Below are 14,715 nucleotides of genomic sequence, written 5' to 3' on the forward strand. Positions count from 1 at the left end.
CACTTTAATCCCAGTACTTGAGAGGCAGAGACAGAAAGATCTTTTTGAGTTTGACACTAGCCTGCTGGTCTACAGAGTGAGACCCCGAACAGCCAAGGGTACATAGAATGGCCCCATCTCAAAACTAACTAGACAGACAGACAGTGAGGTGGTTTGAAAGAAAATGGACCCCAAAGGGAGAGGCATTATTAGGAGGTGTGACCTTGTTGAGGAAGTGTGTTATTGTAGGGGTGGGCTTTGAGGTTCTCGCTCAAGCTTCCTTCAGTGTGACTTTCAGCCGATTCTTGTTACCTGCGAGATGTAGAACTCTCAAGGTAGTGGATGCAGTATGCTCCCTGCCATGATGATAATGGACTGAACTTCTGAAACTGTAAGCGAGCCACCCCAATTAAATGTTTTCTTTATAAGAATTGCCATGGTCATGGTATCTCTTCACAGCAATAAAAACCTTAAGATAGAGAGATAGGTAGATAGGTCTAGGTCGGTAAGCAGGCAGCAGGCAGGCAGGCTGATAGATAGACAGATAGACAGGCAGATGACAGATAGACAGATACTGTCTATGAGTGGAAAGAGTAAAGTCCAAGCGAAGACTCATGTGAAGCAGGATGAACCCAGAGATAAACATAGCAGTTCATCAACACCAAATGGCAGTTCCGTGCCCACTTCCTACAGAAGATACTGTTAAAGGTTGCTGGGCCTTGTGTCTCAGGAGCTTCCCCTTCTCAATGCCCAGGACATCTATTATGGATTTTATTTTTCTCCAGTTTTAGCCCTGTAATAAACTGGGAAAAAAATTACCTTTACCTACTTTGTCCCCATTACCCAATGGGGAAACTGAAAATTTCACTTTACATGAAAATATTCCATGTAATTCCCTAGGATTGGAATGTAGCCTGGCAGAGTGCTCACCTGGCATTTACATGAGGCTCTGGGTTCCATCCCCAGCAACACAGAAAACCAAGTGATTCACTCCTGTAATCCCAGCACTTGGGAGATAATAGCAAAAGGATTAGAAGTTTGAGGTCATCTGTGGCTACAAAGTGAGTTAGAGGCCAGCCTGGGCTACAGGAGGCCAGTGTGGGTTAACATGAGACCCTATCTCAAAACACGGGGGGTGGGGGAATATTCATTAATTATTTTGTATTTTGGACACGATCTAATATGACATAGGAGCCCTTCTAAGGAGGATGTGGTAAGTTTCTGTAGACAGACGGTGTGCAGTGAGGATGAAGCTCAGGGAGACCGGAAGACTGTGTGTTGAGACCAATAGACACCTAAGGAGTTAAGACCCCACCAGGTGGTGGTGGCCCACACCTTTAATCCCAGCACTTGAGAGGCACAGGCTTTAAGAGACAAGCGATGCCCACTCCCTCCACCTTCTGCTGAGGCAGGCTGATCTTCAACCTGCCTTCATGATAAAGGTGCTGAAGAAACTAGGACTGGAAGGAATGTAGCCTGATACAATAACACATGTCTGAGAAACCTGTAGCCAACATTATACTAAATGGAGAAAAAAATGAGGAAAGCATTTCCTGTAAAATCTAAGAGTCAAAGTTGATGTGGGAGTGTCATATATCAATCTGTTGATTTCATTGGCTGAGTAATAAAGAAACTGCTGGCCCTGATAGGTTATAAGATAGGTGGGCAGAATAAACAGGATAGGATGCTGGGCGGAAGAGGAAGTGAGGTCAGACTCTGCTCTGCTCCCGGAGAGACCAGACAACAACTCTGCGCTCTGGAGCAGAGACAGCATGGACGGAGGCTAGAATCTTCCCGGTAAGCACACCTTGGGGTGCTTACACACATCATTAGAAATGGGCTAGTCCAGGTGCGAGAATTAGCCTGTAAGGGCTAGAGTTCAGGGGCCAAGCAGTTCTTAAATGAATACAGTTTGTGTGTTGTTATTTCGGGCATGAGCTAGCCAAGCGGCCGGGGTGTTGGGGACGCAGCCCCACCGCTCCTTATTTCAACACAAAGTGCTCACTGTATATGCTCTGGTCAACATACTGCGTACATTCTTAGCTGGAGCAATTAGCCAAGAGAAAGAGAAGGGATCCGTGGTGGTTTGAATGAGAATGGCCCCCATAGGCTCATATATTTGAACGCTGGTTGCTAGTTGGTCTTGGGGGATTAAAAGGTCCTTGTTGGAGCAAGTGTATCACTGGGAATGGGCTTGGCCCAGTCTCACTTCTGCCACAATTGCTGCCTCAACTTATGTTCTCAGCGGCTGCTCCACCATTACTGCACCATGTTCCCACCTTGTTGGTCATGGATTCACCTTCTGAAACTGCAAACAAGCCCCCCAACTAAATGCTTCCTTTTATAACCTGATTTGGTCTTGGTGTCTCTTTGCAGCAATGGAAAAGCAGCAAAGTTAGGATACAAATAGGAAAGGGAGAATTCCTACTATCTCTAGTCAAAGAGGCCAAGGTACTGCAGGACTGTACAGACTCCGCCAGAACAGGCTCCGCTGAATCTGATAAGTACTTCCAACAAAGCTGCAGAAATCAAATTAGCATACAAAATACAAAACTCAATAGCTTTTCTACACACCAGTGTTGGGGAATATTATTTTAAGATGTGTTACATTTATTTATGAGGCAGAACATTTGTTTAATGATGCAAAGATGTGTTGCATTCTTTTATGTTGCAGTTGATTAACTCTGTAAAGCTGTGTTCCTTTGCCTGCCTGAAACACCTGATTGATCCAATAAAGAGCTGAACAGCCAATAGCAAGGAAGGAGAAAGGACAGGCACGAGTGGCAGGCAGAGAGAATGAATATGAGAAATCTGGGGAGTGGAGAAGAGTGAGAAAAGAAGGAGCCAACCGCACGAAAATAGAAGCAAGTGGATCTCTGTGAGTCTGAGAGCAACCTGGTTTACAGAGTGAGTTCTAGAAAAAAACAAACAAATAAATTCTTTTGTTTGTTTTTTATTTATTTATTGTTTGGGTTTTTTGAGACAGGGTTTCTCTGTGTAGCTTTGGAGCCTGTTCTGGCACTCCCTCTGCTGGCCTCAAACTCACAGAGATCCGCCTACCTCTGTCTCTTGAATGCAATTGGTACCTGTTTGCAAAGGAAAAATGAGTCTTCTCCAATGGGGTCTCTCTGAGTACATTAAGCACACTTCAAAGTAGACCCCACAGAGTAGATGACCAACACAAAATTAACTCAATGGTATTTTTTTGTAAACATTTTATCTCATATAAATTTTGGAGGGCAGTTTTTGTCTTATTGGTTTTGTGCTTGTATATTTTGACTTCTAATTTTGTACTTTTGTGGTTATTTTTTGTGAGGTTCTTGGGTTTTTCCAGTGTGTGTGTGTGTGTGTGTGTGTGTGTGTGTGTGTGTGTGTATTTTATTTATTTATTGGTTTTTTTTGAAACAAGATTTTTATCCCAGGCTGGTCTCAAACTCACAGAGATCTCCCTGCCTTTGCCTCACAGGTGCTGGAATAAAAAGCTTGCACCACCTCCCAGTTTAACACTTTCTTTTATACATTGCCTTGGTCATAGTAGTTTATCACAGCATTAAAAAAATAATAACTAAGAAGAAGTTGGTACCAGGAGTGGGGTGTTACTGTAGCAGGCCAGACCATGCTGGCTTTTAGAGGAATGTGCAAGACTTTGGGACATCAGATTAGGAAAGTGTTTGAATACTATAAGCAGGATTTAATGGAATATCCAAGTAGGAGCTGGGACAACAAAAGTGCTGAGAGTGATGTGGATTATGGAGGACCAACTCAAGAGTTTAGTACTTAGAACATTAGTAACTTGGCTACAGGCCAGTCTTGTGATATTTTGACCAAGAATGTGGCTGCCTTCTGCCTTTGTCCCAAGAATCTGCCTCAGTCTAAATTTAAAAATCATGGACTAATTTCTTTGGGGGAGGAGATTTCAAAGCAGGCTAATATTCAAACCCAGGACAAACAGATCAAGTGCCTATTAGCATATCAAGGCAGACTCTGGCTACCAGGTTCTCCCAGCATTCCTCTGTCCCTACTTGTTACAGGACCCTCCTGGCCAAAGCCCTACCCTACCCTGACCTCCCCAGTCCTTGTGCAGGGCTGCCCTTCCCATATATTCCTATGTATTCTAGCTATTTTGGCTACCCAAACCCTTTTTGGCCCTTTTGCCTTTTGGCCTCTTATTCCATGCTGCCCCTCCTGGTTGATGGGTCTTCTCTTGCCCTCCCTCTCCTCACAAGGCCCAGCTCAGTCTGGCAATGTTCTCTCTGGACTCCAAATTATGTAATCCCAGCCTCGGCCTCCATCTTTGGAGGCCCCTCCCTTGTGCCCCTTGAACCTTGACCCCTCCTCAGGAAAAGTCAAGACCACTCCCACAGGCTATTTAAACTGCTGCCCAGAAAATAATCATGGTTTTCCCACTTCCTCTCCAGTGGTCGGTGGTTGCATTGGCGGCTTCCCATTTCCTAACATCTTAGAGCTCCCACCAAGGGGTTGTTTTTTTCTGCAGGCCCATGGCCACATGTTGGGAACATCCTTACCCCCCTGCTCTCCACCAGGTTAAAACTGCTTCAGGGCTAGATTGACTTCGTCTTAGTGAGTCCCTTTTTCTTGTCTATGCTAATAGGATTTTGGGAAACCTGTTTATGTTTACTTGTGTTGATTTTGGGCTTTTGTTGAAGACATGGTCTGCACGAAAAGCCTGACCCATGTGGCGAAAGCTGAGACTTAAGCTGAACTTAATTTTGTTTGTCCAGGACACCTGACATTCAATTTTCACAGCCCCGTTTTGGCCCAAGAGTTATTTCAGCGGACGCACTGTGATAGACTTGAGCCACACAAGTGGACATAGACTTTTAAAATGGGTGCTTGCAATTCGAAGCCAGATCCATTATCACCCCTGGGCTGCCTCTTACAAAATCTTTACAAATTGGGACTGTCTCATACAATCTGTCCCGAGTGACTAATTTCTCTATGCCTAATGGAGGAGGGTCATCTGTCTATGTGTTACTCTCATTGGCTAATAAAGAAACTGCCTTGGCTTTTTGATAGGGCAGAATTTAGATAGGTGGAATAGACAGAACAGAATGCTGGGAGAAAGAAAGCATAGTTGGTCAGACACCATGGAGCCAGCCGCCAGGTCAGACATGCTAAATCTTTCCCGGTAAGCCATCACCTTGTGGTGGTTCACAGATTATTAGAAATGGGTTAATCAAGAGGTGAGAATTAGCCAATAAGAGGCTACAACTAATGGGCCAGGCAGTGTTTAAAAAAATACAATTTGTGTGTTGTTATTTTGGGTGTAAAGCTACCTCTGCGGGAGCCGGGCAGAACAAAAAGCAGGCCTGCTTGCCTCCTCATCACTACATATGCCCTAAGATTTGGCCTCAATACGATCTTGGCAATGGGACACGATGTGGTGAGTGAAGCCTTAAGTTTACTGTCCTCTAGCCGGGCGATGGTGGCGCACGCCTTTAATCCCAGCACTCGGGAGGCAGAGACAGGCGGATCTCTGTGAGTTCGAGACCAGCCTGGTCTACAAGAGCTAGTTCCAGGACAGGCTCCAAAGCCACGGAGAAACCCTGTTTACCGTCCTCGTCCTCTGAGACCTAGAAAATTTTTGTCACTGTGGGGACAAATGGACAGAATTCTCCATGTCCATGGTTTCTGGGCACTGCCCTTTCACCCCTCCCTCAGTAGCCAGTGTCTCACAGCACCAGTTTTGGTCACTAGGATCATGGTGCCTCCAGACTCCCGGTCATCTGGGAATTGGGATCCAGATAGTTCAGCCTTAACCATGCAGCCAGAGGCACTGGCCTCTCCCCCACTCCCTCGAACCCTCATTACCCAATCCTCTCCTGTGGCGTGTAGGACCCTCACCCCTTATTCTCAAAGGGGCTAGAAGAAATTTCCTAGCAGAATGTTTTCCCAGGAAGATAGTAGATAGTGGCCTTCCCAGCCTCCCACCCAGGAGATCCCCAGCACAAGGTCACTTAGCCCAGTCAGCCACACCTGGTGATAAAAAAAAAAACCCAACAAACAAACAAGGTGAGGGCTGGAGAGATGGATCAGAGGTTAAGAGCACTGGCTGCTCTTCCAAAGGTCCTCAGTTCAATTCCCAGCAACCATATGGTGGTTCACAACTGTATGGTGCCCTCTTCTGGTGTGCAAGCATACATGCAGGTAAAATGCTATACACTAAATAAATAAATAATTAAAAAAAAAACAAACAAGGAGAAAGCTGACTTAGCAGAATGGGAGGGAACAAAAGTCCTTGCACCCGTGCCAAAGCAGCTTCAAAAAACCTCTTTATAGTTATGCCTTTAAAAACTTACCCCATAGAGGAGATAAAACTCCTCTCTCTTCCTCACTGCAACGGGATTTTGGAGACAGGGGTTCCAAACATTTTTGTATTATGCTGATTAAACCTTGCTAATTACAGTCTTGGCCTCTCTGGGGGTCGCAATCTGGGCACAACATGGAGCAACATTCTCCACATTCCTCTCAGCACCCACTCACACCTACTCCCTCCCTAGCCAAAGCTGAAGTTCAAGGTCAACTTTCCCCTTACCCACCTTCCATTCCTCCCCCCACAGCACTGGGTTTACCATCCCAATCCCCCCCCAATCTCCTCCCATATCAGATCCCTGACCTTCTCTGCCCTCTCCCAGAAGTAGCTAGAGCTGATGGCATTATTAAAGTCCATGTTCCTACATTTCTCTTTCAAATCTTTCTCAAATAGAAAAGTGGCTGGGTTCCTCTCCTAATTCTTCTGCTTATATTAAAGTTTCCTATCTGTTCCAGGCCTATGATCTAAACTGGCATGAATACTATGTCATCCAAGCTTCTACCCTCACTCCTGAGGAGCTAAGTAGAATTCAGGCAGCAGCAAGACAATATGCAGACCAGACTCATCTGGTAGACAGTACGGTCCCTGTGGGGGAAGTGACTGTGTCAGCCACAGAACCACATTCGGACTACCAACCTGGCCAAAGTGGCCAACAGAGGTGGGACACCATGGTTCATTGCTTCCTTCAGGATACAGAAATGGTCTCAGAAAAGGTAGTTAATTTTGACAAACTTCAAGAGATCACACAGCTAGCTGACAAAAACACAGCAATTTTTAAATCAATTTCAAGAGACCGTGGTCCAATATACCAGGCTGGACCCAGCCTCCCCAGCGGGAGCCACAGTCCTGGCGACCTACTTTATTTCTCAGCCAGCACCAGATATTAGAAAAAAGTTTAAGCCGGGCGGTGGTGGCACATGCTTTTAATCCCAGCACTCAGGAGTCAGAGGCAGGTGGATCTCTGTAAGTTTGAGGCCAGCCTGGTCTACAAGAGCTAGTTCCAGGACAGGCACCAAAGCTACAGAGAAACCTTGTCTCAAAAAAACAAAAAGAAAGAAAAAGAAAAAAGTTTAAAAAGGCTGAGGAAGGTTCCCAAACCCCCATACAGGAATTGCTGAAAATGGTCTTTAAAGTTTTTAATGCCTGAGAAGAGACAGCTGAGTCTTCCTGACAGACCAGGCTGTAACAGGCAGCAATGCTGCAGGCCCAAGCCTTAGCAGCTGCCCTAAGGCCACTGGAAGGGGCACAAGGTAAGTCAACCATGAGGCTCCATCCCGGCAGAGCTCAGCCTAAGTCAACCTCACTGGCAGTCTTCAAATGTGGCCTAAATGACCATTTGGCACGATATTGCCCTGGGCTTCCCACGAGGCCATGCCCTATCTGCCAGCAGCCTGGACACTGGAAATCACAATGCCTCCGTACGGACTTGTCCTCTATGCCATGCCACAGAGGTCCAGCCTCACCAACATCAGCAAGAGAGCCTGTGCCAGCCTTCAAACTTCTCAGACTTGCAGAGGATTGACGCAGCCCAGACTTGGTGACTCCCATAGCTCTTTCCGAGCCTAGGGTAACGCTGCAGGTAGCAGGTAAGTCCATTGCTTTTCTTTTGGACACAGGGGCTACCTACTCTGTTTTAACATCTCACTCAGGTCTTATGTTCCCCTCACCAATTTCAGTCATGGGAGTAGATGGGATCCATTCTTCCCCACTTAAAACTACCACTGCCCTGCATTCTTGCAGGGCAATTTTTTTCTCATTCTTTCCTAGTAATACCTACTTGCCCTTCACCTGTACTGGGTCAAGATATTCTCAGCTGCTTCGGGGCCACACTCACTTTGGCCCCCACACACTCTCCTGAGTCACACTTTCTTCTCACTTTAATAGCCTCACAGATTCCTGCCCCAGACTGTCCTGTCCCTACTCTTCCTGATCCAGTAGGTCCCCAAGTATGGGACACTTCCACTCCTGTGATTGCTACTCACCACCAGCTACTTTACAGTTTGCTGTAAAGACCTTTCGTCCTTCCCTTCCAGACCCCAGTTTCCTATTTCTAAAACCCACCGCCAAGACCTTAAGCCTATTTTGATTCCTATTGACTCGCCGTGCTGTAACACTCCAATTCTTCCCATGCGTAAGTTCTCTGGTGTTTACTGCTTGGTTCAAGACCTCCGCCTCATAAATGAGGCGATTATTCTAGTTCACCCACTGGTTAACAACCCACATAATCTCCTGTCTAATGTCCCTCCTGCCACCTCCTCTTTTGATGTGGGATTCCCCTCTGCATGCTGTGAATACCATTGGTTAATAAAGGACTGCTTTGGACCTATAGCAGGGCAGAATTTAGATAGGCAGGGAAAACTAAACTGAATGCTGGGAGAAAGAAGGGGGAGTCAGAGAGAAGCCATGGAGCACCACCAGAGACAGACGCTGAGAACTTTACCTGGTAAGCCACTGCCACATAGTAATACACAGATTAATGGAAATGGGTTAAATTAAAATGTAAGAGTTACCCAATAAGAAGCTAGAGCTAATGGGCCAAGCAGTGATTTAATTAATATAGTTTCTGTGTGATTATTTTGGGGCTAAGCAGCCAGGAACCAACTAGTGACCTTCTTTGCAACAAATGGTGATGTGGGATTCCCCTCTCTATGCTATGAATACCATTGGTTAATAAAGGACTGCTTTGGATCTATAGCAGGGCAGAACTTAGATATGTGGGGAAAACTAAACTGAATGCAGGGAAAAGGGAGGCAGAGTCAGGGAGAAGCCATGTAGTCCCCCTAGAGAGAGATGCCTAAACTTTTCCAGGTAAGTCACAGCCTCGTGGCAATACACTGAACACTAGAAATGAGTTTAATTAATATGCAAGAACTAGTTAATAAAAAGTTAGAGCTAATGGGCCAAGCACTGATTTAATTAAAACAGTTTCTGTGTGATTATTTTGGTTCTGGGCAGCCAGGCTAAACAAGCAGCCTCCTCTCACAAGGCTCCTCTACTGTCCTGGACCTAAAACATGCCTTCTTTACTGTCCCTTTACACCCTGACTCATACTTCGTCTTTGCCTTCACGTGGGAGGACCCTGACTCCTGATCCTCCAGACAGCTTATATGGACTGTTCTCCCTCAGGGTTTTCAGGACAGCCTTCATTTCTTTGGCCAAGCTCTGGCTCGAGATTGCTCAAACTTTGACGCAGGTTCTAGCACGCTCCTCCAGTGTGACGACGAACTGCTTCTCTGCAGTCCTACACAGTCTCTGTCCCAACAGGCCACCTCTGCGCACGTCCCTCCTACCACCTCCTACTTTATCTTTCTGGACCTAAAAGATGCCTTCTTTACTGTCCTAAACGTCCTTGGATCCCTGGGATATTGAGTCTGACCAATTAAGGCTCAGAAGTGCTCTCCTACAATGGTGTTCAACCTAGCCCAGAGTCCAAAACCTTCACCTCTGACAGGATCCAGGCCCTGTGGGGTTTACAGCCTCCAACCACAGGAGCTCAAATCCTCTCAACTTTCGGCCTGCTAGAGTTCTTTCACCACTGGATCCCTAAATTTGACATTACAGCCAAGCCTCTGTACCAAGCAGCCAGAGAGATTCCCACGGGGCCTCTCACCCACCCGGCCATCGTCCACCACCACTTCTCTCTACTGCGGGATGCCCTTCTGACTGCCCCTGCTTCTGTTCTTCCAGACCACGTGAAGCCTTACCATCTCTATACAGATGAGCGGTCTGGAGTGGTCACGGGAGTTCTAACTCAACAGGCTGGGCCTTCGATCGGGCTGTTGCCTTTTTATCCAAACAGCTGGACTTCACTGTCTGTGGATGGCAACCATGTCTAAGAGCCCTGGCGGCGGCAGCTGAACTCACTCGAGAGGCTCTCAAGAGCACTTTGTCCAGGCCAATCATGGGTGGATAGAAGTGTTTCCGGCCTCCAGGAAAATGGCAGATGTGGTGGCCCAGGGTCATGGAGCTTGTGTCAGAAGCTCTCAACATCTCCTGGAAATTCCACATCCCCTACCATCCACAATCCTCAGGAAAGGCGGAGAGGGCCAATGGACTCACCAAACAACGGCTAACCAAGCTTTCCATTGAACTCAGGTTATCTTGGCCCTCCCTTTTCCCCATTGCCCTTACTCGCCTCAGGGCTACCCCTCATTCCCCTACAGGCTGAGGCCTTTTGAGCTGCTTTATGTCAGGCCCTTTCTCCTTAACCATCATCTCCCAGTCCATACTCCTCCACTGGCGGGGTATCTACCCTACCTCTTCTGAGGTCCCTTCTCTGTTCACATGCTGACAGTTGTCTCCCTGCCCCCACACCAGTGGACCCTAATGCCCTTAAATCTGCCCCCCTCTCCCCAGGGGATAGAGTACTCCTCAAACAGACAACTCCTAGGTCTCCTAAACCTCGATGGACAGAACTTCACAGGGTAATCCTCACCACCCCCTTGGCTGCCAAGCTTCTGGGACACCCCTGCTGGTACCATCTCTCCAGGCTCAAGCAGGCAACTCCGCAGGACCAGGACGCTTGACACCTGCCTTCTTAGCTACCTTAACAGATGCCTGGTGTCTTAGGGATGACAGTAAACAGGATGCCTCTCCAGCCACACCTCTTGCTATGCATAAACCCACCAACACCCAGCCCTCCCCTCCCCCATGTTGCTCCATGCACGCAGGAAGTAGCCAGACTGGAGTTGACGCCCCTTTCTCCAAAGAGAGCTTAAATGTTGGTCATAGATATCAACTCAGCTTCCTGTCACCCTTTATACAAACAGTCTGGAATATAATCCCAGCCTCAGCCTTCATCTTTTGAGGCCCCTCCTCTGTGCCCCTTGAACCTTGACTCCTCCCCAGGAAAGGTCAAGACCACTCCCATAGGCTATTTTTTTTTTCCTTTTTTGTTTTTTTGAGACAGGGTTTCTTTGTGGCTTTGGAGCCTGTCCTGGAACTAGCTCTGTAGACCAGGCTGGTCTTGAACTCACAGAGATCCGCCTGCCTCTGCCTCCCGAGTGCTGGAATTAAAGGCGTGCGCCACCATCGCCCGGCTCCCATACGCTATTTAAACTGCTCCCCAGAAAATAAACATATGGTTTTCCCTCTTCCTCTCTGGTGGTCACATTGGTGGCTTCCCGTTTCCTCTTGGGGCCACATGGGAGCACAGGTATCTAATTAAACCTGGATATCTTTTAATTTGGTCTGATTTGGCTTGATTGAGATTATTTTGCGTTGGCGGAGTTACTCGGTTAGGAAAATATTCCTAACACCTCATATCTCTAATAAAAAGCAGTCATGTCCTCTATTTATTTCCTTTTTCATTCAGTTATTAGTAATCGCTTATGTGATTCTACAAAGGCAAAAATAAGTAGGACAAAAATACAAAATGTACAACTTGAAGCAAAAAAGTGCAACAAGAAATGTAATGTTGGAACCCAGGTTTATGCTCAGAGACGAGGAAATTAAAGAAAGGCCAGCTCTGAAAAAATACAAAGGAAGTGTGCCCTTAGGGCAAGACCCCAACCAGCTAAACTTCTAAGGGCCTGAGGAATTTTCTACTCCTAAAAAGCAACAACAAAGAAAAGCTTGTGTCAATGTGATTCAGGGGGCCAGGCTCCATCGCAAGCAGGCAACAGAATTCGACCACAGGGTTCTGACTTTTAGAGTCATGAAGGATACACGCGGACAGGGGTCATGGCACCTTCCTCCACGGTGAAGGAGAGCCACAGAGGTCAGGCTCGTGGAAGGGGAGAGTCTCTTCAAGGAGGCCCAGGGATGCCATTGTGTGAAGCTCATAAAGTAGAGACTGGATTGCACTGGAGACCCCACGATGCTGGAGATGCCTGAGCAGTGGGAAATCCTGCCAAGGGGAGCCGCAGACGCAGCTCAAGAGGGCGGGAAGGATGTTAATGTGGTGCGTTCCTTTGGCAAAGCTGGGAGGGTGGAGCCATCTGAGGCCTCTGACGTCAGACAAGGAACTACAGGATTTGGAGTCTGCTCTTTTAGCTTTCAGTCTTATGTATGCACACGTTGGTCCTGTATTTCTTCACTCTGCCCCCATTCCTCTTTTAGAATGGTAATGTATGTTGTCTGCCGTTGTGTGTTATAAATACGTACTTTGCTTTTTTATTTTGATTTTACAGGGCATTGCAGATTAAAAGATTGCCTTGAATCTCTGAAGAGACTTTGGAATTTTGGACTTTTAAATAGTATTAAGATTGTAAAAGAGTATGGGGACCTTTGAAGTTGGACGACATGGGTTTTCTGTTATGATATGACCACATGCCTGTGGGAACCAAGGAGTGGAATGTAGTAGTTCGAATGAGGATGGCCCATAGGCTTGTATATCTGAATACTTTTTGTGAGAGTTGAGACTTCAAAAGCCCACACCATTCCCTGTTAGCTTTCTCTCTGCCTCCAACTTGCAGATCAAGATATAAGCTTTCAGTTGCTTCCGCCACCGCGGCTTTGGTCCGCCATAATGGACTCACCCCCTGAAGCTGTAAGCCTGACATTGAATACTTCTTTTTATATATATTACCTTGGTCAGGTGTTTTATCCCAGCAATAGAAAAAATAGAAAAGTAACTAAGGTGACTGATAAAGCTGGGGTTTTTGTTTGTTTGTTTGAGATTGGGTTTCTCTGTAGCTTTGGAGCCTATCCTGGAACTAGCTGTTGTAGACCAGGCTGACCCCAAACTCAGAGATCTGCCTGCTTCTGCCTCCCGAGTGCTGGGATTAAAGGCGGGTGCCACTGCCTAGCTTGCATCTGTAGAATTTTTTTAAAATATTTATTTATTCATTATGTATACAATATTCTGTCTGTATGTATGTCTGCAGGCCAGAAGAGGGCACCAGACCTCATTACAGATGGTTGTGAGCCACCATGTGGTTGCTGGGAATTGAACTCAGGACCTTTGGAAGAAATCTGTAGAAATTTTGAGTTATGTTTTGCTACATCATTTTTTAAGGTTTATTTATTACGTATACAGTGTTCTGCCTGCAGGTATTCTTACAGGCCAGGAGGAGGAACCAGATTTCACTATGGATGATCGTGAGCCACCGTGTGGTTGGTAGGAATTGAACTCAGGACCTCTGGAAGAACAGCCTGTGCTCTTAATCTCTGAGCCATCACTCCAGCCCCAATAAAGCTGTTAAGAGCAAACTGGTGTTGCAGTTGTGAGAACCCGGACTAGGAAGCTGTGTGGAATGTTGCAAGCATCACCAACATCTCTCTCTCCTCTTTTGGCCACACTGAAGCTGAGCCAAGAGGCTCGCTCCTGCTGGCCAAGGCTCTGTCACTGAGCTGGTGCCTCAGCTTTGTGGAGTTTTAAGATGACATTTATATATTTGCTGGTAGGGAGTGTGAGCGTCACTACATGTGTGTGGAGGCCAGAGTGCGGCTGGAGAGTTGGTTCTCTTTTGAGGTGTAGCTTCTGGGGATGACTTTAGGTGGTAAGGTATGGCAGAAAGAGGCCTAAACAGCTGAGCCATCTCCAGATTAGCCAGCTTTTGATTTTTTTTTTGACAAGTCTTTTTTTTTTTCTTTAAATTTTTTTTGTTTTGTTTTGTTGTGTTTTGGTTTTTGGTTTTTCAGGACAGGGTTACTCTGGAAGGGCAGTCAGTGTTTCTAACCACTGAGCCATCTCTCCACCCCTAGGCAAGTTTTGTTCATGTTTAGCTCAACCTGGCCTCCTGTTTGAACTCAAGTTCCTCCTGCCTTCATCAGTTGCCTGAGTGCTGGGATTACAGATGTGCAGCCATATTGATTGATTTACTTCTTAAACGTCTTGACTAATTCTAGCTTGAACAGATTGATACAGAATTGGAGCTTGCTATCCACAGTCTGATTTAAAAAAAAAAGTGTCATTTGAAGTCAAAGTTAACTAAAAGTCAGTAAGCTCTCTTGGACGTAAAGTGTTTTCTTTTCAAACAAAAAGTTCACCTGGTCATACAAGATTCTAAGTATCTGTGGTCTATAAGTCAGTTGACTACTTACCTCTTTGGCCCGAAGGAGCTTCGCTTGCTCAATCTTCCTGATGACTGCTTTTACTGATAATGGGATTTCGAGGTTAGAACCCTTTGAGTTATCCAAACTGCCTTCAGACTTTCTTTTCTTGATGGAAGGATCCTTGGCTTCGTTATCTGTATCAGACTCGCTGTTGAAATCACCTTGCCTTTTGGTGAACATTTTGAAAATCCGGGCGATTTGTTTGTATTTCTTCTATTTCTCACAGAATATAGGCAAATGCTAATAAAAGTGTTCACTGAGAAGCTGCAAGTCTACTTCAAGAGGTTGTGGCTCAACCTGCTTGGACCAACTAGAGGCCTTCTAATGTTCAAGTCTTGATGATGCTATTAATAGGCCCATTGTGACATTATCATTGACTAGAACATTTTAGAATGCTTACTCTG

The 14,715-nt window shown here is 46.2% G+C and overlaps 1 protein-coding gene across 1 annotated transcript in view; it reads right to left on the reverse strand.

Annotated features, from left to right (window-relative positions):
• Fam186a (family with sequence similarity 186 member A) overlaps window positions 1-14,491 on the reverse strand; it is a 61,381-nt gene extending 46,890 nt beyond the window's left edge. The window contains exons 1-2 of the mRNA XM_050122494.1: window positions 14,300-14,491; window positions 10,178-10,324 (exon numbers count right to left, since the gene is read on the reverse strand). Of these exons, the coding sequence (XP_049978451.1) occupies window positions 10,178-10,324; window positions 14,300-14,491 (339 nt within the window). The remainder of the gene's footprint in view (window positions 1-10,177; window positions 10,325-14,299) is intronic.
• Window positions 14,492-14,715: the final 224 nt, after the last annotated feature.

Source organism: Alexandromys fortis, unplaced genomic scaffold (genome assembly GCF_014885135.2).
Source record: "Alexandromys fortis isolate MF-2015 unplaced genomic scaffold, M_Fortis_MF-2015_v1.1 scaffold_216, whole genome shotgun sequence".
Classification (NCBI taxonomy): Eukaryota; Metazoa; Chordata; class Mammalia; order Rodentia; family Cricetidae; genus Alexandromys; species Alexandromys fortis.